Raw genomic sequence first — 24831 nt, 5'->3', positions numbered from 1 at the left:
TAAAACTGGGGCTATATTTTGACTTTATGGGGTTCGGCTTATATCCTTGCAACTGAGTGATAGGATTCAACAGTTAAATAGCAGCAGGCATTTAAGTCTACTTAGGGCATTGTTTCTCCTCCTCTTACTTTTTCACTCATGGAAACCTAGCCTTAGAAGAATAGCAAGTTATACTCAAAGGATTGAAAAGATGCCTCTTGTAGAATTCAGTTACTGAGTGGTGTGGGGGAGTAATGTCACTGACTTGTCAACAGCACTGTAGCTTGTTAGTGATTTTTAATATGTGTAATAATTACCCTTGTTTGACAATATGGAGAGGAATATGTGTGTGAATACATAGTTTGTTGGAATTTAGTAAGATTAATTTCTTACTGTAAAACTGAAGTTGAGCATCAGATGTGATGTGAAAGACATAACTGATCTCATTACGTGCAGCAATATTTTGGCTTACTTGTAGTGGCTAGTCATTGGTATAATTTTAGATCAGATACATCATTATCTCCTCTAATGAACAGTTAAAGCAGAATTTTAATTAATGTTTTGAAATTGTAGCTCCAAAATGGAACAACTGCTCCTGAATAGTATTTGTCACAGCTTGAAATTGAACAAATTTAGGTTGGCTTTTCAATTACAGTGCTTTATTGGCTTCATTTATGAATTGTGCAAAAAAACTTCACCAGCTTTATTTAACTTCGCAATTTCTTAATTATTTACATTTTTGTTTGTTGTTTGTGGTTTTTTTTCCCCCAATGTACAGTACTTTATAGGGCATATAGATCATAATATGCACACTTTATCTGAAAAGTTTGGTAGAATAGTGCCCTATTACAATATGGAACAAAGCTTTGTCTCAGTTTAAAGAGAGCACCTAGGGTAGACGGTCTTACTAGTGCATGGATGGAATAAGAACATATTTACAAATAATTAAAAAAAATTATTCTCTTTAATTGGCAGTCAGATTCAGGTCACACAAACGCCTAATCTTCAGGAGCTTTACAGTTTTTCAGTTACAATGTAATTGCTATGAAATGCAGGATTTTATCTTACTATAAAGGATCAATAGTGCCATCTACTGACAGTTTGTTAATGAGATTGTTCCTATTTGCAATGTTAGCAGAAACTTCTGTAATTTAGAAGAAAATCTTCTATACCATCAGATATATCGGGCAGGATTTGAGATAAACTTTTACCTTCAATTTGGAAAAACTTGCTGCACTGGCTTGGCCATTTGAGAAGATTTGTTGGAAATCTTTGATTTTGTCCAGCACATGTTCCATTATGTACCTTTGCAAGAAGTTTCATATTTGAGAGTAGTCTTTAAAATTGGTGGGAGCTAGATATGGTTCAGTTATTCTTAAAACTTTGGTTGAATGTTTAATTTAGAATTATGAAGACCGCTGTATTTTATAGAGACTTCTTTAAAATGTGGCTCCTAACGTTTTTACAGAGATCTTTCACCTTGGCTCTGCTGCAGAACATCTAGAGTTCTTTTCTCTGAGATTTGGAGTATTTTTGCAAAGGATCTATGAAGCAAAAGTCAAATTGTGAAGGTCTGGGATAAAGTTAGAGAATTCGAGGATATAGGTGTAGGTTGTTCATGTGATATTCCTGGAGTGAGGACATTTTGATAGGCAACTTGGGTAGAGAATAAGATTTGGAAGGTTCATGCATACGTGCATGGAAATAGTATGACAAAGACCAACTTTTTTTAAAAAGTGATGGTGAAGGAGAGATTAGGGGTTCAAAGCTTAGGGGATGGGAAGGAGTGTGGCATGTTTGTATAGGTGGACTGAGCAGGAATTCAAACTAAGCCTCCAGTCAATGAGAAAGAGAAAGATCAGTAAGAAAATATATGTCACAAGGGAAACTAGCACTCTTAATAAGATCTCTATCATAAGCAAAGACAGAGCAGGAGAGAAGTTGAAGTGGAAATTGGAGATAGCAAATAAGCAGGAGTCCCAAATATGAGGTATATTGTAGTGCAGCTGGCTAGCTAGGACAGTGCTATAGCTGAAAAAATAGTTAAAATAGTCTGTTAAATAGTTGAACCTATGGGTTTTTGAAAGGTTCTCTTAGTAGCTGACACATGAAAAAACCACATTCTTGGAGAACATACTAAACTCTCATCTGTAAGTTATTTGATAATTGTGAATAATTGTAAAAAGGTTATCTCAAAACTGTTCTTGAAAAACTAGAAATAACTGTATGATGCAGTAATTATCACAGCAGTTTTATTTGGATAAATTGTGTTGGTATGGTTATTCTAAATGGGAATAGAAGTGGTTTGAGTTGATAAAAGCATTGTATGCTAATTTGTTACACACTTGCATTCTTTTTCAGGGCAAAATATCATAAATTAAAATATGGCACAGAATTGAACCAAGGTGACTTGAAAATGCCAACTTTTGAATCAGGTAACTTTTTCACAATAGCCTGTTTTAGTGTAGTTTGTTTATACACTGGTCTAGATTTCCTCAGTGCAATTTATTGAAGCTTTCCATTCCCACCCCCCCCACCCCCCTGCCTTAGGTGTGTTATAGAGAAGATGTCTAGGAAAGGTTTGGTATTGGGAAAATATTGTTTAATCTGAAAATCAAAATTAATTGATCTTTTTGCAAGAGCTCTGAATGTCAAAGGAAGCTTTAAATAAGGTTACACAGTTCCTTATTTAGCTGCTGCTTCTCATTATTTCTTACAATACCCCCCATCTTGAAGGATTTAGTATCTTTTTGCCATTGTGCCGTCTATCCAGAAGGAAAATGTAAGTGCAGAATAAACAGAAGAAATACTGATGGTTTTTTGATGTTTTTATAGGATGCTAGTTTTTAAAGAATGAGGAAAAAAAATTACTGCATTGGCCTGGAAAAAATGTTGTTGAGCTTCTGTTTTTATCCTAAATCAAGGAAGAAAGCCCTAAGAGAAAAATCCTTATTGGTACTCTGCAGTGCATCTGATTTTGCAATGTAGATATAAAGTTGATCATAACAGTTTTGCTCTTCACAATATTGCAGATAGAGGAAAGCATTTTTCGGAACAACATTGGACTATTTAATAAGCAGAATTACATGTGGCTTCTCTTGAAATGTAGGTCTTTGGGAAGTCACACAATGTTGGCCTGTACTTGTGTAATGTACCTTAAAATTGTGGTCTACATATTTTTATCCCACTCCCCCCCCTTTTTTTTTTGTGTTGTTTGTTTTCTTTTGCTTTAGAAATGCCACATTTTGGGTACTTTTATACCTGGTTGAAACTAGAGATCATGATTCATATTTCTTGCTTGATGGGATTTTTTGTATGTGTTTAAAAGCAATATAAGTTAGGTGTTAAAATCCTTAAACTGTTAGTTTGTACCGTATTTTATAGTCTCTGCCATAGTAAAAGTGCAATGGGTCTGGATTTTAAGTGTTGATAGTAAACCCATGGAATTTGTGTTAAATTTGACATATTTGTTTTCTCCAAATGCTGAAACATGCCACTGCTTCTCTTGACTGTATTTTCCATGTTGCTTTCTAAGCACCTCTGTTTTGTGAAAGATATATAGCCTGTTTTCTTAGCAGTAACGCTTATCAGGGCAACGTTTTGGTTTGTACAAATTAAATGTTTTTCTAGTTCCTTTTCTGCGTGTAAGGGGTCAGGATTGTTCAACTGATTCAGTTCTGTGAAATTATTTGCTTGATGCTTCAGCAAAGCATTAGGAAAAAATATTTTTTTAAATAAAAAACATTGCATAAGACTGTATCTAATTTAAAGGGGGTTTTTAAGATTTGTTTTCAGTTTCGTTGGTGTCTTGTAAAAAGTAAATTGATCTTTAGTAAAATTATCAAAAGGAAAAAAACCTAACCAAAAAAACCCAAACCTGAACAAAAACCCTACTGAACTATGACACTGTATCTTTCAGAAGAAACCAAAGATACGGAGGTTCCTGCAGTACCTCAGAATAGCCAATTGACCTGGAAGCAAGGCAGACAGTTACTGAGACAGTAAGTAACATTGTTGAATATTGGTGTACTCGAACTTTTCCCTGAAGTATGAGGAGCTGTATATATGCTTACTCTATGAAACAGAGTAACTGAGGTGGACAAATAGTGGTTTATTTTTCAGGACTTTGTAGTCTTGAGCTTTAAGCAGTATAGAGTAAGGTCTTCCATATGAGATGGATAGTGATGAAACTTGTTTTTTTTTCCATAAATGATATAATAGTGGCATTGATTTTTAACAATCAATATTAACTTACTTCCTTTTCCCTCAAATATGCTTTCTTCTTTCTTTCTTCTCTTAATGCATCTAGGTATCTTCAGGAAGTAGGTTATACAGATACAATATTGGATGTACGTTCCCAGCGGGTAAGGTCTTTGCTTGGGCTCTCCAATTCGGAACCGAATGGTTCAGTAGAGACAAAGAACTTAGAACAGATCCTCAATGGGGGTGAATCTCCTTCATCAAAACAAAAGGGACAGGAAATCAAAAGGTAAGTGAAGAGATAAGAAATGCATAAAGTTTGTTTCACTTAGTCATTGATATGTATTGGTTAGTTCACATTGAACTTTCAAATCTAGAGTCTCTGAACACTTGTAAGTGTAGTTGACCTAACTGAAATTGGTTATACATTGGAACAGATGTGTCTGTATTACATATGTATATATGTATATTATGCATATATAGAGGAAAATACATAGTTTATTGAAGTTGAATTTATGTCCTATAACAACTTCAGTGTTGTTACTTTAAGGAAAGATTCTGTTGAGTGGTGCTTTTATAATAAGGAATTAGGCAGCTGTAGAAACTTCTTCATACAACCATTTCTTGTTATTTTGCTAGTTTTAAAGCTAATTTTTCCAAGCTGTTATGCAGCAATTACATTTAATCTGATTTATCTTCTAAAATCTCTTCAGCAAGTAAAAAGGATTCTCTGTTAATGTTTTTATTTATGTAGGAATTCTGGTGATGTTCTTGAAACATTTAACTTCTTAGAAAATGCAGATGATAGTGATGAAGAAGAGGAGAGTGACATGATAGAAGATATTGCAGAAGGAAAAGACAAGCACCGGATAAATAAGAAACACAAAGTAAAAGATTTTTTAAATTTTTTTATATAGATCTGAAATCCCCTTTAAAAAGGGAAATTTGTTTTTCCAGATGATTTTCCAGATGTCATGTTAAAATGCTTGTTGTTATACTTTTGTTATCAGAATGGTTTGTAAGCAGATGCATTATGGGTAAATTTGGTGGTTTAGTTAATATATTACCTTTAAAACTTAAAAACAACCAATGAACCTGTTTGCAAATGTAAATTAATTGCTGAAAGAGATAACTGATTTGGCCATCTCAGCTTCTCTGCATACTTTTGAGTCCCTTTATGAGGCAAATTTAGCACAATGCAATGTGCATAAGGTAGGAACAATTCATTAGAAGAAACTAAATTATGTAATGGGGGAAAAAAATCAGTTCCATACTGAAACATGTTACATTCTTCCTTTTATGCAACTTTTTACTAAATATGTTAAGAGCCTACCAGAGACTTGTCTCCAGTAACCTTCTGTTTAAGATTCAATTAAGTTTTGTTCTTTTATTTTCCTCTTCAGTTTTCCACTGTGTGAGCAGCTTTCTAGGTAGGATAGACTGTATTACCTGTCCCTTTTTAGTTCTTTTTCTCTGGTACTAGAAGAGTCTCCTCCCTATCACTGGGGTTTCTGTATGTAAAGAGGTTGATTAATGAACATTATACTGACAGTTTTATTACTTTTTGCTCAGTAGAGTAGTCTGTAGTGTGATGACCCTTCTGGCTGCACTGAATTTTCTTAAATAACTAGCAGCATTAGCTCAGCTTGATGCAAGTCTTAATCTCCCCTTTACTTGTCAGGAAGGGTTTTCCACTATACCTTTGGTATTAACTTGTACTTCTGGTAAATAGATTAATCAAGCAATCAGTAGAATGTTTTTTGGTCTAAGGCAGTAGACAGTCTGATAAATTATCTTATAAGTAGATCTCCAAGCACCTATGAAGACATTACACTCATTTCTTGAGTCTTGACAAAAATTGTTTTTTATAGAAAGTAGAAGGATCATTTATAGTTGTCTCTGTAAAAATTGTCTCTTTCTGCAAAAGTGGAAGAATACTGTGCAAGTCACAGAAACATAATGCCTTGCAGAAATTTTCTTCACCTGCAGAATGAAAGAAAACTTTTCACTGATATCTTGGTAGAGGGGGGTATTTTTGTTTAAGATGAAGGTGTGGTAGAACTAGTAAAAAGACACTTTTCTGAAAACACCATATTTTCCAAGCTTATGCTTAGTACTGAAATAGAACTGGAAAACAAAAAGGAAAAGAGGCTTCTGGACCAGTAGAAAACACAGTTTTTTTGTAAAGCTTCTCTGCAGAGCTATTGATGTTGCAAGAAAATCAACAGAATTTTCCAATTGTTATGTTTTAAATAAAAAATGAAGACTGGGATGTATGGGATTGTTTTTGTTGCTAAACTTAGTGTCAGTATTTTTTTCATTTCCTAATGATCACTAGACTGCACTGCGTGCTCTTTTTTTTATAAGCAGCTCTAGATCTGATAATATTTAGGTGTCTTTTTCTGCATTTCATGTTGAAAAATGTTTTCCCCTGTAACCAAGGACTCAAAGTAATCTGTATCACTTCTAACCTAAATATTTGAGTAAAGAATCTGTTCATGATTCAAATGCAGAAAAATTTTTTATCTGCTTGCAGATTGGTAATGAAGGTTTAGCTGCTGACCTTACAGATGACCCTGATACTGAAGAAGCTTTGAAAGAATTTGATTTTTTAGTGACAGCTGAAGATGGTGAGGGAGCTGGAGAAGCTCGAAGTTCAGGAGATGGAACAGAGTGGGGTAAGATGCTTAAAAAAGCATTTAGAAATAAAGGAATACTTGTTCACGATAGTACATAAGATTGCAATATCTACTAAGATGGTGTGGATGTGTGGATGATTGTGATGATCAAATGCTGATGCTTAGATAATAGTGTATTGGATGCTGAAACTTTCATATATATATGCTGTTGTAGTTGCCACAAATACAATTATAGTTGCATTTGTTTCAAGTTTTGGTTTTGATTACAAAAAACTAAGAGGATAATATTTTCTTTCTTGAATAAGAAAGGCTAGGTTTCTGAATGTTTTTATACCTGACTTAAATTTGTTTTCACAACTAGATTTACTCTTTTTTCCCCCTCCTATTTGTTTATGATCAGGAGCTTTAAACTTTTTGTGATCAAGTTAAATGAATTTCTTTGGTGTACTTGTAAAAATGGCAATTAGTATATTTAGTTTTTCTGGCTGAGTGTTTTAGGTGTTATTGCTCATGTGGCTTGCATTAGTAGAATGAAACAAATACTTTTGTACTGGCCCAATTATTTAATGATTTATTTTAAATTTAGAGTAGATAATAAAGTTAAGTAGCTTACTAATTTGATATGAAACAAAATATGCTAAGTCAGAAACTCCTGGAGCCTACATGTTTCAAAATAAGAAATTGAAACAGGGAGAGAATTTGGGTAGGAAAAAGAATAATGAACCAAGTAATTCCCATCTGCCTTGATATGGGAAATTGACCATCTTCATTTCTAAACTGTGGTGCAAGCAGTTTTGTGGTTGCATAAGCCTTTCATTGTGTGGCCAAAAGTCTGTCTTTCATTGTAAGGCCAAAAAGTGCCACTAGATCATCTTCTTCGGCCATTTTATGTCACTGAGACAATTAATTTGTCATACTTAAATAATCACCTTGGTGAGCAAAGAGAATATAAACACCTACAGAAATCAAAATACTGGCACATCTTCCAGCAAAATCTTCCAGTCTTGATTTTGAAGGTACCAAGGATTAGAAAGCATTCCTTCCTGGAAGTTAGTATCAAAGGGTTAGTCACCTTTATTTTTAAAACTCAGTCTTATTTCTAGTTGGAAGACAAAACTGGACAAACTGTTACCTTTAGTTTTGGTAAGACCTATGTATTTTTAGAAGCATTTTAGTTGCTTGGTGTTCCCCTTTGAAGGTGATATTATTTGATTAGTTTCTTTGTCATCTTTTTATTTAGCCAAACAGGGAAATCTCTTGGTATAAGATGTCTCACAGGCCCTGAAGCCAAGGTTTTGACTTTCAGTTTGCAACATCCCTTCAAATGTATAGTGATGCAGAAAGTTCTGGTTCTAGCATCAGTCTTACCACTGTTGTATATAGAAGGAAAGACAGCTCGATGCTGTAATTCATGCAGTCAAAGATTTATCTGTTATTTCAGAGCAGACTGCTGAAATTTACTGATCTAGCTTGTCCATTGAAATTCCAAGTCATTGCTTTCTAAGACTACTTTCCAGCATGTTACATCTCTGTTGTCTTCTCAGGTAGTTACCCAGAATGGAGGGATTCTGATTTATTTGCAATGCTGACTTTACAAGTTAAATTTTTTCAAACTTGTTTTTGAGCTGTCCCACACTTAAAAATAAAATATAATTTAAAAATCTATTTTAAAAATCAAATTGATCCACCACACTTTTTAGAGAGCAGTTTGAATGTCTTTTATTACAGTTTAAGTGAACCCATAGCAAAAGTGAGGCAGAGCATTTGAAGAGTTTGCACACGCTTGTGACAGCTTTTTTGCTACAACTGGTTTAACTGCAGTAATTCCCTTCTTACCAAAACACTCATGTGTGAGGCAAGGAAGTGGGGAGGAGGAAACAAACATAAACCTATTTTCATTTTAAAAAATGTGTGTTCCAAATTTTGCTGTATGAAGAAAATATCTGTTTGTTGTGTATTTTGTACTAACTTACTATTTAAATGAGTCAGAAGACATATTTCCAACTGTAGTAGCAATGCTTTTTTCCTAGTATGTCATTAATTTCAGCATTGATTTTAGTTCTTTGCTTAAATGGACGCTTAAGGATACAGTCTATCAGGTCTTGGAGTTATGTGTCACTTTTTTAAAGATCAGGGGGTAAATTTGAAATATTTGAAGACAATGCTTCTTTATTACTTACTTATCAAAAATAACATTTCAAATATCATCCCACTTAAATGACTTATAAAATAATACATTGCCTAAAGCAATTTATTTTAGCCTGTCACATTATTTTGAATTCTGTGAAACTATTACTTGAAATCTCCAGATTCATCCACTTATTTAGTTTTGAGGGGGAACTTCATTTCAAAGAATACTTTCCATTACTTTCTAAACAATTGCATCAACCATCAACTTTAGTATTTAAGTTAAAGTTCATATTTTTCTTCATAATGTAAATAGTTGCTCTGTTCTGTTTTCTTCTCAGCTTTTTTTCTTCCTGTTTTAATTTTCCTGTCATTGACATCCTTCTATCACTTCTTACTCTTGCAAGGATTTAGGCTCTGAAAAAATGTAAATGTTTACATCTGTATTTCTTTATAATGCTTTTTATTATCTGGAAACCAAACTTCTGATGTTTAGGCTCTAAACCTATTGCCTAGTCTTGCTTTATTATTAATTTCAATACTTAATCATCAAAGTATTGTTTGTAGGTCTAACTTCAGATACACTAAAATATTTCATTGCCAGATTTGATAGTTAAATTTTTGCTATTGGAGACTTCTGCAAACCAGCTACCGACTGTGGAAGTTTGGGTTGGTTTTTTTTTCCTTCCTATAATACAGCTTTTTATGAACGCATTCTTTTTTTGTAAGTACTTCATTTAATATATTTTGAGTCTTAAATTATTTTCAAACATTGTGATTTAAAGTCACGTGACATGTTTTACTTGAATCTTCAAAATTTTGAAAGATGAGGAAATTCAAACAGTGTTAAATAAAGATGCAGCACATTAAAAAATTAATGTACATTTTTAGATTAAAAAATTTATAAATGGCTTGTGGTGATATAGTATGATCAAGAAAAAGATGCATATAGAACTTCTGTTTGCTTACACAAACAGTAATAAATACACATTGTTATGTATTATGTTACATATTACAGATGTTACATATTATGTAGTCTTTTTATTCTGCTTATGATTTCGGTGACTTAACTATGTGTTCATCACTGAATTTCTCCTCTCCATGAAACAGAAGTTCTGTTTACAGATGAACCATGACTCAGAGAATGACTGACTGTGCCCAGAATTCTGGGTGGCAGACTGTGACTGGAATTCAGAGTCTCTTGGGTCATCTTTTAAATAAAAACTTTAAAATAAAATTTAATCCTTTCTTCACTAAATGGTATTGGCTAGTGCACATCCTGAATCCTCCGCAGTGTCCTGATGTCAGTTTAATGTGGGTTATAAACACTGAAGGTAGTTTGATGAAGTCCACTGCTAGGGGGGAATTACAGAGGTCTTGCTGTTACATGGCTCTGTTCTGAAATAGCTAAGTGTATCTAGGCATACCTGAGAGAAACACTGCTGGGTTTTCCTTAAAATCTTCATTGAAATTATTTTCACAGCCTCTCTGGTTAATCAGAGTTAGTGTCTTACCTAGTTTTCTATTTACAACCTACATTTCAGTAGCCGATAGCATTGTTTTTGACTGTTTGCAGGCTTAGTTTTTCCTGTTTTCTGTTTTCTGAATGAGCGCAGTTCCTTCAAATTCTTTGTATTGCTATTTAATTCCCTGTTTGTTTTGCAATCTACAGACATTTTCTAAACTTCTGGTGTAGAGCACAGACTGGACATATTATTTCAATTTTGTCATTACCATCACTGAATTATGTGGACCACTTCTGGTTTAACACACCACACCTTGTAAAACATACCAGAATGATGGTTTTGTTGTGGCTTTTTTTGTTTTGTTTTTTTACAACAGCATTACATTGCTGTTATGTATAGTCAGTTTCTGGTTCAGTTTAATTCCTGAATCCTTCTCTGCAATGTTGCAACCTAGCTGATTATTTTCCTTTTATTAATGGTGCTTTGGATATATTTATTTTAATTTGTTCTTAACTGAATTTCTTTTCATTGGGTTTTACAGGGGTTTTTTTGTTGTTTTTCCCAATTTCCTTCCTCTTTTGGTTGGGCATATCCTCTGACTTATCTTTCTGTGCCTCTTGTATTTCACAACTAATCACTGTTCTTTGTCAATGTTTTGGCCCTGTGATCATAAAGAGTGAGGTCTTTGTTTGCAGTTGGGTAGTTGTAGCTGTAGTTTGGTGTAGGATGTCATTGTTCCGTTCCCCTCTCCACAGCTCTTTTTGGACAGCTCAGGGGACTTTGCCGTTACGCTGACTGTTTCATGCTTTCCACTCCTGCTTTTTCTATATTCTACCTCTTTGGTCAAGATTGTTTCTCTTTGTCATTGATCAGCCCTATTTGAATGATGGTAGATGCATCAACATCCTAGGATATCTTCTCATTCGTTGTCATGTTCTGTCATGAAACATATATGTAGGAATAACTCCTACTGGTTTGCATCCTATATGCATGTTTCTTTGTTTCTGCTGTGTATGGCTCCTCTTGTGCACTTTTATGACTGTAATGATTATATTCAAAAATTGCTGTTTTATGGAAACACTGATATCATAGGTATGATTGGAAGTTGGGAACTGAGAAATCTAGTTTTATTATTTTATGCCTAAAGAATTTGTAAGCATAAGCTTAACTGGCACACAAACCAAGTTTGATTGCTGCCTAGTTGGCTACTAGCAAAAGTGCTTCTGCCAACGTTACATTTACCTTGTCTTAGAAACAAGTTTATCCTTTTATTAATTCTGTGTTTCCAGAAATGTTTGGGTAGTTTAGAAAAGTGGACACTTGACTTTTCTTGGAGAATAATTAATTCTGCAATATTTGTCAAACAGAAAAAGACATGAAACTGCTGTGGAATGTTGTCTTTCTGTTAATTAAAATTTAATTGCTGAAATGCAGTGGGATGTCAATTTATTCACCTATGTGAATTACTTTATGTAAAAAGCTGTATTTATAGACTTTGTTTCTCTGGTTATATGTTGGATCAAGGTTTCTTGTGCATGTAGAATGAGTGCGAGAGGATGCATGGTGGTCTTCGTGAATAAACTGGCTCTGACTTACTCAGCTTGCATTTTCATGAGAGATATAGCATGACTACTTTTATTTGCTTATTCAACACTGGCTGAATAATTTCTTAACACTGTCTTTCTAAAGATGCAGTAATCGTTTCTGAACACCAATGAATTTTTGTGTATTTTGAAGTATCTAACATAAACAGTTACTTATGAAGCTTAATTTGTTTACTCCTTAGTAACAAATTAACGTACAATTTTCAAATATGTAACTGGTATTACACAGTGCCTTGGAAAACTGTATGAAATGAGACTTAGTATTTTGTAAACTTAAAACTGAGACTGCACCTTTAAAGTAAAGATTTATTAAGAACTTTTATTAATGCTTTTATACAGCTATGATAGTAAATCGCCAACAGCTTGCATTGCCAATTGCTGATTTTTTTTCTTTTAATAATATGCTGCATGTAGACAAAGATGACCTGTCCCCAACTGCTGAGGTTTGGGATGTAGACCAGGGACTAATAAGTAAACTGAAGGAACAGTACAAGAAGGAACGAAAGGGGAAGAAAGGGGTAAAGAGTAAGTGCAGATTCTGAATCTTGTAATGCAACGTTTTTTTGCCTATCTATATAGAAGACATTTTTTTTCTCACAAGTTCTGTTTTTGTTTTTTTCATTAAGCATCATTTTCTGTAACGGGGGCAACCAACTTTAACTTTCTTCTTGCTGAATGGGAATATGTCAAAACCTTTGACAGACGTTTCCTAGATTAGAAATGTTGAAAACACATACAAATTTAAGGTTAAATAGTTAGAGAGAGCTAAATGCTTTGAAATGTGAGTGTAAAAATAATGAACAACTTCCATTTTGAGGATATTCCTACTCTGAGAAGTTTTCTGAAAGATTTAAACTTTATCTGCTTCTTAAAATATAATACTGTAGTACTGTTGGGGGGCGTTGTTGAGGTGGTTTTGATTTGAACATGAGCTTGAGTCAAGCTATAATTGCTATTTACGGGCTTGTAATTATTTTTACAGTCTAAGGCAATAAGAATAAAAAAATGCCTGTAATGTAAATGCAAACTTTTTTGTGTCTTTATTTAGAAAATAATCTTTATTTTATGGTGCCCTTCACTTTTCTGTGCAGTTACCACATTTTGATTGACACCTCTTTACTCTTTAAGAGTTTGCAGACCAGTTGACCTATTTGAACTATGTAAGTTAAACCAAATTTCAATATTGAAGTACCTGGTAAAAATGGTTTTGTAACTTACGTCATCAACTATGCAAAGCTCTTAGTGGACAAATTGTTATGAAATCTATGTCACTCTAGAGAAGCTCCCTTGATTGCACTTTTTTTTATTTTTAAAGTATATTACAACAGTGTCTGGCAATATTTAGTAAAAAATATATTTTTCCTTGATTTGAAAAATTATGTGAATATGTACTAACTAAATTAAGTGATAATTAAAATATAACACTTCCTGCAGAATTCTGTAATTATTAAGATTTGAATTTACTTTGTAACATCTAACAAAATTAAGTTAATGCATGTTGATTGTTTTTTCAGCAATTCTGCATGACTTGCACGTACACACACTCATACAAATGTAAAATCTTTGAAGTAAAGATTTTTACCTAGTCCTTGGTTTGATTAGAACTTACAGGAATAATTGGAGTGCTGATGGGTATCCTCATTTAACATGTGAATCAGCAGTTGACACCAAATCCGCATGAAGTATTTTGTAGGGTTAGGAACTTCCTTTTAATACTAGAATGGACTTCTTTTATTTGAAATTTCCTTAATAAACTCTGCATTTTGGAAGCACAGTGGCTACAAAATAAAAGCAAATGTTTTGAATTCAGGGAAAAAATAAAGTAATTAGGGGATTTTTATATTTATCTCTCAAAAATTGTGACTTTACCACATACAGGAAGTTCTTAAAACCATACTTTTGTTCTGGTTCTAATCTTTTCACAGTCATCACACCAGTTAGTTTCTACTTTCTGGCTTGTGCAGGGTGCACAGCTGTAAACCAGAGACAAAGTAGTGTTGTTCTAGGATTATAAATGTTATGGAAAAACTCTTCTCGGGCCTCCAAATTTGTTTTAGTGCCATTATTTTGGCTTGTCTAGAAAGGATTTCTCTTTCCTGTACCTGTCGCTTCCTTGGCTGCTATGCAATCAAGAATTTCTGTCATCTTTTTGTTTTTTGAAATGTAAACCTTAAAATTTCCAGAAGAGGAGCATAATTCTCACCCATCAAAAATAACTCTTTGTCAAAAATTGGCATTTTAGTGGTCTTCATTGCCAATTAAATTGGTTGTGACCGTCATTTAAAATAAATAGTAATTATTCTATCTGAAATGTCTCATTGCAAACCTTAAGACTTTGCAATATTATTATCAAAACTTTTCCTGTCCATTTTCCTGCAGTTGCTGCAAATGGTATAACATTAAGTTTTGTACCATGAATGACATGACATGTTGGCCATCAATTATTATTTGATGTATATTGTCTTTTGCCAAGGTGTGTTCCACTATCAAAACTTAAGGAGTATTTTCTTCATCTAAAGTAATTTGGAAACCTGCTTATGTTCACATAAGAGAATTTTAGGAGACAGCTGTATGTCACAATGCTGTGAGGTCATGTAAGTCACTGTTTAGTGTTTTGGGTTTTAAGTTTAAATTCTCCTTTGGGAAACCCTAAGCTCACATAGTCAGTCTCACAGGGTGGTTTGTGGGTTTCTGCACTTGAGTCATGTTCATGATAGTAGTTTCTGATTAAAAAATTGGCCCCTAAATCACTGAGCTAATTGAATGAGAACTCCACACACAGTAAAGGTATGTGTTTAAGGCTGGGCAGGTTTATTTAAATCTGTTTGATTCGTAGACTTTTTTCTCAGCTTTTTTAACATTCTGAGGCTGAAAATAATGTCAAAGGCCTTCTTTATTCCTGCTTCTCGTGTCTGATCGTTCATGAACTTCAGTCTGAATATTCATCTCTTATTTTGCTTGTCAGTGTATTGTCAGACTTTCATCCGAATTTATTTCAAGCAATATCAGAATTTATCAGCATGGCAGTATATCATCATAAAGATCAAATAAACATACATTGACTATCACCTCTTGCAGTGCTTTGAGAACAGCGTAATAGGGCAGATATTGTAACGGGTTCTTTTGTTGGATATGCATCTGTAATTACCATAATCTGCATTTAGACTGTTGTCTTCATAATAGGATCCTCATAGTCCTGGCCCAGGTATGGTAATTTTCATTCCAAATGTAGAGATAAATAAGTGAACAGAAGTAGGTTTGATTCTATTTTGATACTTCTGTAGTCTGCATTCATCTGTTTTCTTTTGGGTAGAACACCTTAATTGAGGTTATCTTCTGTCAGCACATATGTTTTCATAATGTAATACGGGTTCTTTTGGTTTTTTGGGGGTTTGGGTTTTTTTTGTCACGATAATCACCATGTTATGTGGAAATACTACTTCCTTACGAAAGGATCTTTAAAACCAAAACAAAACCTAAAAACCAAAACAAACCAAAAACTACCCCACACTTAAATTGCCTTTGTAGTATCAGCTGTAAGATAACCCAAAACCTGTTTGTTGAAGAGTTCTTATATTAACAAAAAACAACCAAACAAAAGACAACACAAAAAACCCCATCATAAAGCAGCTACAACCTATTCTTGACTTCATTGTGATAAATAGATGAGTTAAGTTTGATTTCTACAGAACAAGACTTACCTTTTACAGTAATATGCTGAATTTAAGGCCAGTTTCTTGCCCAAGTTTGGTAAGATCATTTTTGGCAGGTAAATCAGGGGATGACTGGTTTTCAAATATAGTCTGTCAAATTTCAGAATGTAATAGTGGAAATGATGCATATCTCATTTCATACTATCAGGTCAGTGTAATGTGTTCTCAGCAATTTGAAAAAGAGTTTTCACATCTTAAATTGTGTACATCACTGTTAATATGAAGATATTTTTGCTGATTTTCCTTAGTTTCCTTGAAATTTCTCTCATTTTTTTATTTTCCTGGTCTTTTCCCTCAGTCTAATCATTCTATATTTATGAAACAGTATCTGTCCTGTTCACTTTGCTAGCCTTGATTTCTGGAAATACAGTGTAATAGTTGATAGGCATGAAGACAGGTTTGGATTTTACCATCTTCATTACCATCAGCTATTGATATAGAAGGATCCCTGTGTTATAGTCAGGCTTGGGCTATTACATCTTGAAGCTAATAGAAATCTGCTTATGTCTTCAGACTACAAACTTTCAGCACTGAATATTCAATTACTTTTTTCACTTGATCTCTGAAGGAGGATACACTGAGATGGGATTGTACATGTTTTGTGTTTGTTCATAACAGGTTCATGTTTACTGATTTTTTTTTTTTTTTTTTTTTGTTCCAGTCCTTTCTTGAGAATAAAACAGAGTAATCCAGTTTGTGCCTTGAACATAGCTGCTTATGCAGAGGCAGCACATTCTTATCCTTAAAAATCTTTGTAACATTTAAAATACTTCAACAACTATGTATGAAGATACACTTGTATCTTCAGAAATCTGCACAGTCTGTGGGGGTGGCACAATCTTGAATCTTGACATTTTTCAGCATGAAATATGGAGAAGTTGTTGGGAACAGCAGCTGCTCTTTTATAAACTTCAGAAAGAAATTTCTCTCTGCACTGTGTGATTGAGGGCTGTTCTGAGGTTATGCCTGAAGGACAAGAAGTGACTAAACATACTGAGAAACATTAAAAGGCAAGGCTGACAGTCCCCTAACCAGTGACATACTAAATGACTGGCTGGTTCAGGGTAGCAGAGCAGGGACTCTATTTCTAGTTACTTCAGAGTGTGCTCTGAGACAAACTTCTCGTGCCCATACATTTGGTGTGAAAGCATCTCCAAAAGATGCTTCAAGTTTGGATGTGAATAAGAGTTTATAAGCCATTTTTGGCATTTTCCATCTGTGTGTTGAACACTTCATGCATGTCGACATCGAGAAGACAAAGTTTTTTCTGGAAAGCAAAGGGTATATTAAAGTAGACAGTTTAGGGTACCCGTCATGACTTTTATCATGTCGTTTATTGATTGCAAGAATGTTTCTGCTGCTGGTCATGGTAGGTGTCTAGCTGATGGCCAACTGGAATAAGGACAAAAGCAGGCTTTGTGGTCTGTATTGTAGAGACCTGGCCATTTTAAGAATGAGTTTTGAAATGAGATCTCACCTGCTGACTGCAATTAAGTATTGTACCTTTGAAATTAAATCCTGTCAGTCTAGTGGCTATTAGAAAAAAGTGTTGGTGCAAAAGAGACATTTCTCTTTTTTATTATTTTACACTCATTTCATTAGCTGAGATCACAGGTTTCTAGAAGTCACCTCTACATGAGAGTGAAATGAAAATTAGCCACTCAAAATCTGTTCTGCTGCATAAGGGAAATGTTTGGAAGCCATTTTTATTCTCAAACAACTTCTGGGTAGCAGCATTCATAGATTTAATTGGAATATTGTGTTCCATAAGAAAAATATCAAAAGCACATACACAAAAAAGTATAGGGAATTCTATATTTGGCAAAATGAAAATGTTTTGTAAATATTAATGAGAATGAGTTATACAGCATACCTCTTGGGGTATGCATGATATACTTTCACTATAATTCTACTTCCAGAAATACTTTTTCATTATCATCCCTCTCTCCAGAGAATTCTCCATTTTCTCCAGAGAATTAAATTATTGATAGATACTTATTTTTGAACACATCAATTTTAATCATTTTTTGTCGGTGAGATCTAAAAATTGAAATTATTAGATATTATTTGAAAGAGTGTGTTTTAGTGTTTAACTGTTTAAATGAACAGTTCTGCTTTTGATAAGTCATCTGTAATTAGTGTTTACCTTTTACTTTTTTGAAAATAAAGGCTTTGTTTTAGTTTCAGTTTCCTTTTTAGTAAAAGTGGTACATGTCACCCCAGAGTATAAGAAATTGTTTCCTAATGCTTCATTTACTAAAAAATTGACATATTTGAAAATTATTTAAGTTCTAATATGCCCTTTTAAAGATAGTAAACATTTTTATTTTAACAAGTTTAAAAGCATAGTTTTTGGTGGTGGGGTGGTGGGTTTTTTGTTTTAAATGTGCCACAGTATAACTGCGTGCAGTCCCAGGAAGGACTCATTTAAAAGCTGATTATGTTTTGCATCATTGTGGATTGTTTTCTTTAAAAAGAGTCTGTCAATGAAATTTCACTTTATGATTAAAGCTTGACTTTTTGACGTGCAATCTGTAAGGTGGAAGCAGGATTGAATTTATTAATTAAAAAAAAAATTATACTATTCTCGTTTGCTAGTGTCTACATCATGAATTTAATGCACATAATTCAGTATGCTTTGTTTCTAGAGGCATGCTTGTATAATAAGGGTAATATACATCTGCAGTTTCATACAGTGGTGGAAGCATTGTTGCTCTTGTGTTTAATAAACACTTTATACAATTTAAATACCATTCAAAAGCAGGGAAAGTTAATTGTTCGTTGCACCCCCATTATGAGTTGTCTGTACTTTTTCCCTCATCTTTAACCTTATTTTTTATTTGCACTGTTTTTCAGTGTTAAATTGTTTAGTATAGTTAAAGTTGTGTAATATTATTAGCAAATGTTTAATTCATATGTATTTTGTATAATAGTTAATGTTCTTTCAATATTTGGTTTGACTTCCCATTAGGGCCGTAAGATTATTTTTTCTCTCCTACAGGAAATTGTAGAATAGATCTACAGAACACAAAGGATTTATTCTATGATTGAGTGAATTAAAACTGTTTGCATGTAGTTTTCAGATTTGATGTATTAACTCCTTTTGATTTCCAAAAGATCAATTTTATTAATATACAGAGACAAAAGAAAAACATTGTATTTATTTTAAGGAGGTCCCGTCAGTAATTATTCTTGTTTAATTAGTTTATTGGATTTTTAGACTTCAGTCAAGTCAAGCGGTAGCAATCAAATGAATCTTTGCTGCTGACGTTAATTTACAGGAGTCAACAGGACAAAACTTCACGACATGATAGCTGATCTGGGCGATGATGAGATACCCCACATCCCTTCAGGAATCATTAATCAATCTAGGTCACCCTCTTCTAGAATGACTGATCATGAAGGTGCAAGAGCAGAGGAAGGTACAAAACATTCAGCTACTTATTGTATTTCAGGAGATTTCTTACAGAAAGCACACGCTGTAATTTACTGTCCCCTCTATAAAGCTTAATGCAATTGCAGATTGCCACATTATTATTTTATTTGTAATTCTTCCCAACTGGTTTTATAAGAATATGGCTTGACTTTCTGTGGCTTATTGTAACTTACCATTATTTCCTAAGTATTTTAAAACAACTTTATGTACAGCAGTGTGTTCTGATACTATTCACTATTAAATCCCTGTTTGCAGACTCCCCCTGTTAGCAAAAACCTTTTACAAATAGGGTGTTGTTGATTGAGGGGAAAAAAGGTGAGTATTAACATTTGATACACAGTTTGCATTTTAAAGTGAAATTTAAAGGGGTTTATTTAAGTTATGAGACTAATTTGTCTCTTTTCCTGAAGTTTAATGTTCTCTTTTTTAAAAATTCTCTTCCTTTATATACGCAGGTGTACAAAGACACTATTTCTTTAGAGTATTGGTTTCAATTTCAAGATTTCCTTAGGCAATGAAAGTTAGTGGCAATCTATTATCTAAATAGTCCAAAAATCTTATATTCAGCTTTAAGTTTATTTTTTTAAAGGAATGATTTTCCTTGTGTTAATTTTGATATTAGAATACAATGATGTAAATTCGGTCCTCTGCTCAGAACATATTCAGAATACTCAGCTGAATTCAGATTTGGCTCCTTTATGATGATCTTTGACCCATAAGCCCTGGCATGGTATCAGCTATACAAGAAGTGGAAAGAATTTGCATTATTACTGATCCTAATAATCTGTTGGTTCTCCTACTCTTCCTTCACCCCTGACCCCACAAATGGCTGTCACCAGGCAAGCAGAAAAATAGAAATTTTGCAGGGAGGTTTCTTTGTTGCTCTCCCAAACTATTATTTTACAAGTATTTGTCTTCCCATGTTCTCTTTTACTGCTTTCCTTTTCCTTTTTGTTTTTATTTATGACTTAAAGATGAACCACTATCAAATCTACCTGTGGAGTGCAATTGAAAAACCTACTGGTGAAGTTCCACTTGTTAAAACTTGTGGACATACATTTAGGTTGTACTTAGGTTTATTATTTACATGCTTTAGGTTGACTTTTAGCCTTCTTAAGGTATTAAGGGCATGTGACCCTATAGTTGCAGTTCTTGCAGTCTGTCTTAGGCTATTTTTCTTAAGCCATACATGTTGTGCAAAGGAACACAGATGTTCATTGTTAAGGACAGGCCATATAGCTCTTGTCTCTTCTAGAGACTTTAAATCTAAAATAATGTTGGACAAAACAGTCTTTCTGAAGAAATAGATGCTAAATTTGACTTTGATAAGGACTCTCTTTTATTGCCTGGTTCCTGTAGCATAAACACTGTGCTACATTTCAAATAAAGATTGTCCACACTATTTTCAAATTTCAGGATTATATTTTCATGCCATTCAATGTGTTCATATGTTTTCATCTTATCAGTGTAATTTGGACTTGATTCATTAAGAACAGTAGTATGAATATCTCTACCATTGTATCTGCTAATTGTGGTTTCTGCATAACTTTTAGACTTGAATGTTAGAGTGTAAATTCTGCTGATTTTGATCAGAAATTCCATCCTGAATACTATGTGGCTTTTTGAGTTTTTGTCTGTAGTGTATGGTGCAAAGCTGCAAGCAAACAAGGTTAATGCTGCTTTGAATTCCTTCTAGGTCTGTCTTTTGTTAACAAGACCAAATACTTCCTTATCATAAAATGCAGATTTCACTCATTTATTCAGCTGTGTTTTAAAAGCAAAGTTTTTTGCAGACAACTTTAGGCTTTCTTGGCGGGACAGACTAGCCTATACTAATGAATTTTACCAAGCCATAATGTTCTTGGGACTGTATGTAAGGTTTATCCTACACTCTGAAGTGTTACAGTTCTGAGATAGTGGGTGATAATTTTGTTTTGTATAGAGAAGATAGTGTTATTAAGTTCACTTTTTTTTCTGGAGGGGAGGAGGGGGTTCAGGAAGGAAAATATGGTTCTAATTGGCTGGGAATATATCTTCTATATCTCTAAAGGTATGGGGTTTGGTTGTGGGGTTTTTTTCCCCACTCTGAAGTGCCTGATTAAATATGATAAGAAAATTGTTATGTTGTAATTACACTTTATAGTTTTGGCCATGAGAAATTGGAGTTTCCATTTCACCATATTGCATGACTTTCAGAAAGAGAATCAACTGCATCATGATTCTCCATCCAAAGTATTGTACAGAGAATTATTATTTTCATGGTTGTTTTTCTTTTTTAATATCTAGATATTGTGGCGGTGTCAATATATAGATTGACATAAAAATAGCAGTAACAGCTAATTGCTTGGGCATTAATTACTGCTTTTGGTGTACCATACATTAACTTTCTGGAAAACAAGATTAAGATGTCTCTTTTGTATAGTAGACAACAACAGCATATATGAACATACATATCCGATTAGAGATTAAAGTAGTTTCAGACTGTACAAACATTACTGCTTGATTTTGACTTAATTATGTATGATGTCAAGAACTTGAGGGTAAGAAGTGCTGGTTAGGATTGGCCAAGAAAATATTTAATTATTGCATTTTTTCACCTAGTTTCACCTAGAAAGAAACTTGTACTATCGCATTTTTACTTCATATTTATTGATTGCAAACTCAGGTAAACATATATATTATGCTATGAGGATAGTATTGTACTCTGCGTGTTAGAAAAATACTTAGATTTTTATTTAAAGATGAAAAGCATTCAGTAAGTAACTTATTTAACTGTCATTTGCATCTATGGATGCATTGATTTTAATATGCAGAGTTGTGGGTCTTTATTTTTAGTAGCTATAACATCATGCATCTTTCATTATGTTACTTTTCTGTCCTTTTTATAAAAACAGCTTGCAAGCATTTTTTTAAACTTCTTTGAATATGTCTTATTTTAAACAATAAAATGTGCAAATATAGTTATACAACATATTATACATGCATATTAGCAACTTTAATATTGATAAATAGGCTCCTAAGTTTCAGTTAGCATTAATTTTGAAGCTTTAGATAAAGGGATATTCACCTCTGATGCAAGTAAAGCTTGATAAATTTATAATATAGATGCTTAAGTGGTAGTGTTTTTCTGTGGCAGTGCTTCATTTTTAGTATAAAGCATATGAAAATTGATCTGTTAAGGACAGATAACATTAATTTCACAAAGAATTAGTATGACAAGTTCAGGGGTTACTTAAGACTTGTGGGCCTGTCCTAAACATCAGATAGGAGTCACAGAATCACAACAGGGATGGAAAGTGTCCTAAAGTTCAAAATCAGCATATTGCCTCCTTTCTGTAGTGATCAGCAGCTCTGTTCTATAATGACTTGGGAGGTTTATCTTGTAAACAGATACTTGTATTTGGGAGGCTGAGACCTTGTCAAGACTGTAGAGGCGAGCCAGTTCTGGAAATTCCAAATAAAAGTATTGGAGTCTCTCTGTGGGAATCAAAAGGAAAAGGAAGAGGAAAAAACCCACAAAACCAACCAAACAATGATAATAACAACAACATGCACACACACCCAAAAAAGCCCCCACCTCTCCATCTGTTTCTTTTGTAGCCTTTATTGTGGTGGTTTTTTTTTTTTCTCCCACTCTTTTTCTGTCAGAAGCGAACCAGGAAAAACTTGGTCTCTGAAGTAACCAAAGGGCTAATTGTTAATCATTTGAGGATTTCACAATTTAGGCTCACCCAGAGAATGTTTGTGATGCTATTTTGTTTCTTGCTTAATATAAAGTGTTGTCTGTATCTCCTTTTATATTCAGCTCAGACACTTTCACTAAGAAATCAATCTGTAGAAATTCTTATCTCATTTAATAAGCATGGATGACCGGGTACCCCCTTGTTGCTGCTGCTGCCTGCACCCCCAACCCCCCCCCCCCCAACCCCCCAAAACCACCAAAAAAACCAAAACAAAACCCAATAGTAAGGGAAATAGGTGGGAACATGGAAAATAATTGGGTGTTTTCTAGGAATATGGCTTTCTGAAATATGAGTGGTTTGGAATAGGGTGTAAAATTGAGAGTTTTAGTAAAATATTAATGGAAATGAAAGGATTATTCATATAAGGACATGGTAAGCTATTTTGGGCTGTTAATTTAATGTAGCATTCTGATGAGTCAAGACTTTTGTATGGATTGTAATTGTGCCTGATTAGAATACTATTTGCTCTTTTTATTCAGGTGTAGGAACAGCAGTGTTTATTCTTACATAGATAATATTCTCAGATTTTCACTTGCAGTTGTATTGCCTGTGCTAATAAGTTTTTTTAATAATACAGTTGTTTTCCAGCATTAGAACTTGTTTTAATCTTGAAGTGATTTTTTTTTTTTTTTTAAAAAATCTGCCTGGGCTGGCTCCTCTTTGCATAGCCATAGCAGTGATTACAGACATCTAGAACTTTACACCTGGTTTTAGTTACTTTTCTTCAGCTGGAGTGGAACATAACTAGGTTACCATTCAGATGGGATGATACAGAATAATAAAGATGCATGTTCAAAATAAGAATTGTTGACTTATTAGTCCTCTTGTTTGGAACTATATTTTTAAGACAAAAAACAGGATATAGATGTTTTTCAGATTTGGAAACTTTTTTTTTTCCTCCGAGTTTCAAGGTTTTTCTGAGAGCATTAGAAACAATGGGTGGCATTAAGGTGAGACCACAACTCTCTCTGCCAAATCAGTGAAATCCAAAATTCAAGCAAGTATAATTTTTCAGGATGTCAAATACAATTTAACATATTTTGCAGATGTTTGCACTTAACTGAAGTTCACACATAGCTAAAGTACTCAGGTATACCTAACAAGTGTTCCAGTTTTTGCACAGAAAGGAATACTGATATAAGTAAAAGCAGCTTCTAAAATATGCTAAGGTATTACAATGTTTAAGCCTTTATTCCTGTTCCTTACTGCTAAATTGATATTTGTGGGTAGAAGATATACAGAATTGCTGAAGAGTGTAAAGAATATGGATGAATATTTGAAACTTTATTATTCAGATGTGAATTGAGAATGAATGGTTATATGTAATTTGTATTCATTCTAAATGATGATTAACAGAAATGTAAAATTTTAATTTGGGGAGGGCACAGCTAGCAAAGATAAATATCAGTAGAGTGTATTTTAAATTAGAATGCAAAATCATGCTGAGAAAGTGAGAGGGAATTCATGAATAACAGATGTTTTAATTTTTTTAATCATCCAAAAAAAACAAAGTAGAAGATATGTTTTGCAGGAGGCCTTTAGCCTGAGACACGAAAAAAATATTTATACATGTAAATAGAGATATTTGACTAGTATAAAGCACAGAGACTTATTTGCAAATGGATAGAAGGCAGATATTGTGAATGAAGTATTTAGCTGAGAATTTGGAGACCTGGGATATACATTCGATATTGCAATGTAAAGTCAGTCAAGTCCTTTGTCAGTAGTATTGAACACCTCTGTAAAGTTGAAATCAATTGACAAAGCATGATACAAGAATTGTGTATTTAATATATGTGTGTGTGTTTGCACATGTGTGCGTGTCTTCATGCTCTCTTGTTTTTTAGTTGGGGCAGTATGTAGTACATACAAGTTCAGTTTTAAACTCTGCTTTGCTTTTAAGTGATGAATAATGCATTTTTTG

General features: G+C 33.6%; 1 protein-coding gene across 5 annotated transcripts in view; it reads left to right on the top strand.

The window, feature by feature from the left end:
* STRN3 (striatin 3) overlaps nt 1-24831 on the top strand; it is a 68862-nt gene that overhangs the window by 25718 nt on the left and 18313 nt on the right. For 2 of the 5 annotated variants that reach the window (XM_074868239.1, XM_074868238.1), the window contains exons 3-9: nt 2341-2414; nt 3899-3980; nt 4289-4468; nt 4934-5066; nt 6716-6857; nt 12430-12540; nt 19010-19150. In XM_074868239.1, the coding sequence (XP_074724340.1) occupies nt 2341-2414; nt 3899-3980; nt 4289-4468; nt 4934-5066; nt 6716-6857; nt 12430-12540; nt 19010-19150 (863 nt within the window). The remainder of the gene's footprint in view (nt 1-2340; nt 2415-3898; nt 3981-4288; nt 4469-4933; nt 5067-6715; nt 6858-12429; nt 12541-19009; nt 19151-24831) is intronic. The other 3 variants (XM_074868240.1, XM_074868241.1, XM_074868242.1) reach the window with 3 other exon arrangements.

Source organism: Strix uralensis, chromosome 4 (genome assembly GCF_047716275.1).
Source record: "Strix uralensis isolate ZFMK-TIS-50842 chromosome 4, bStrUra1, whole genome shotgun sequence".
Lineage (NCBI taxonomy): Eukaryota > Metazoa > Chordata > Aves > Strigiformes > Strigidae > Strix > Strix uralensis.
This window is presented reverse-complemented; position numbering and strand designations above follow the sequence as displayed.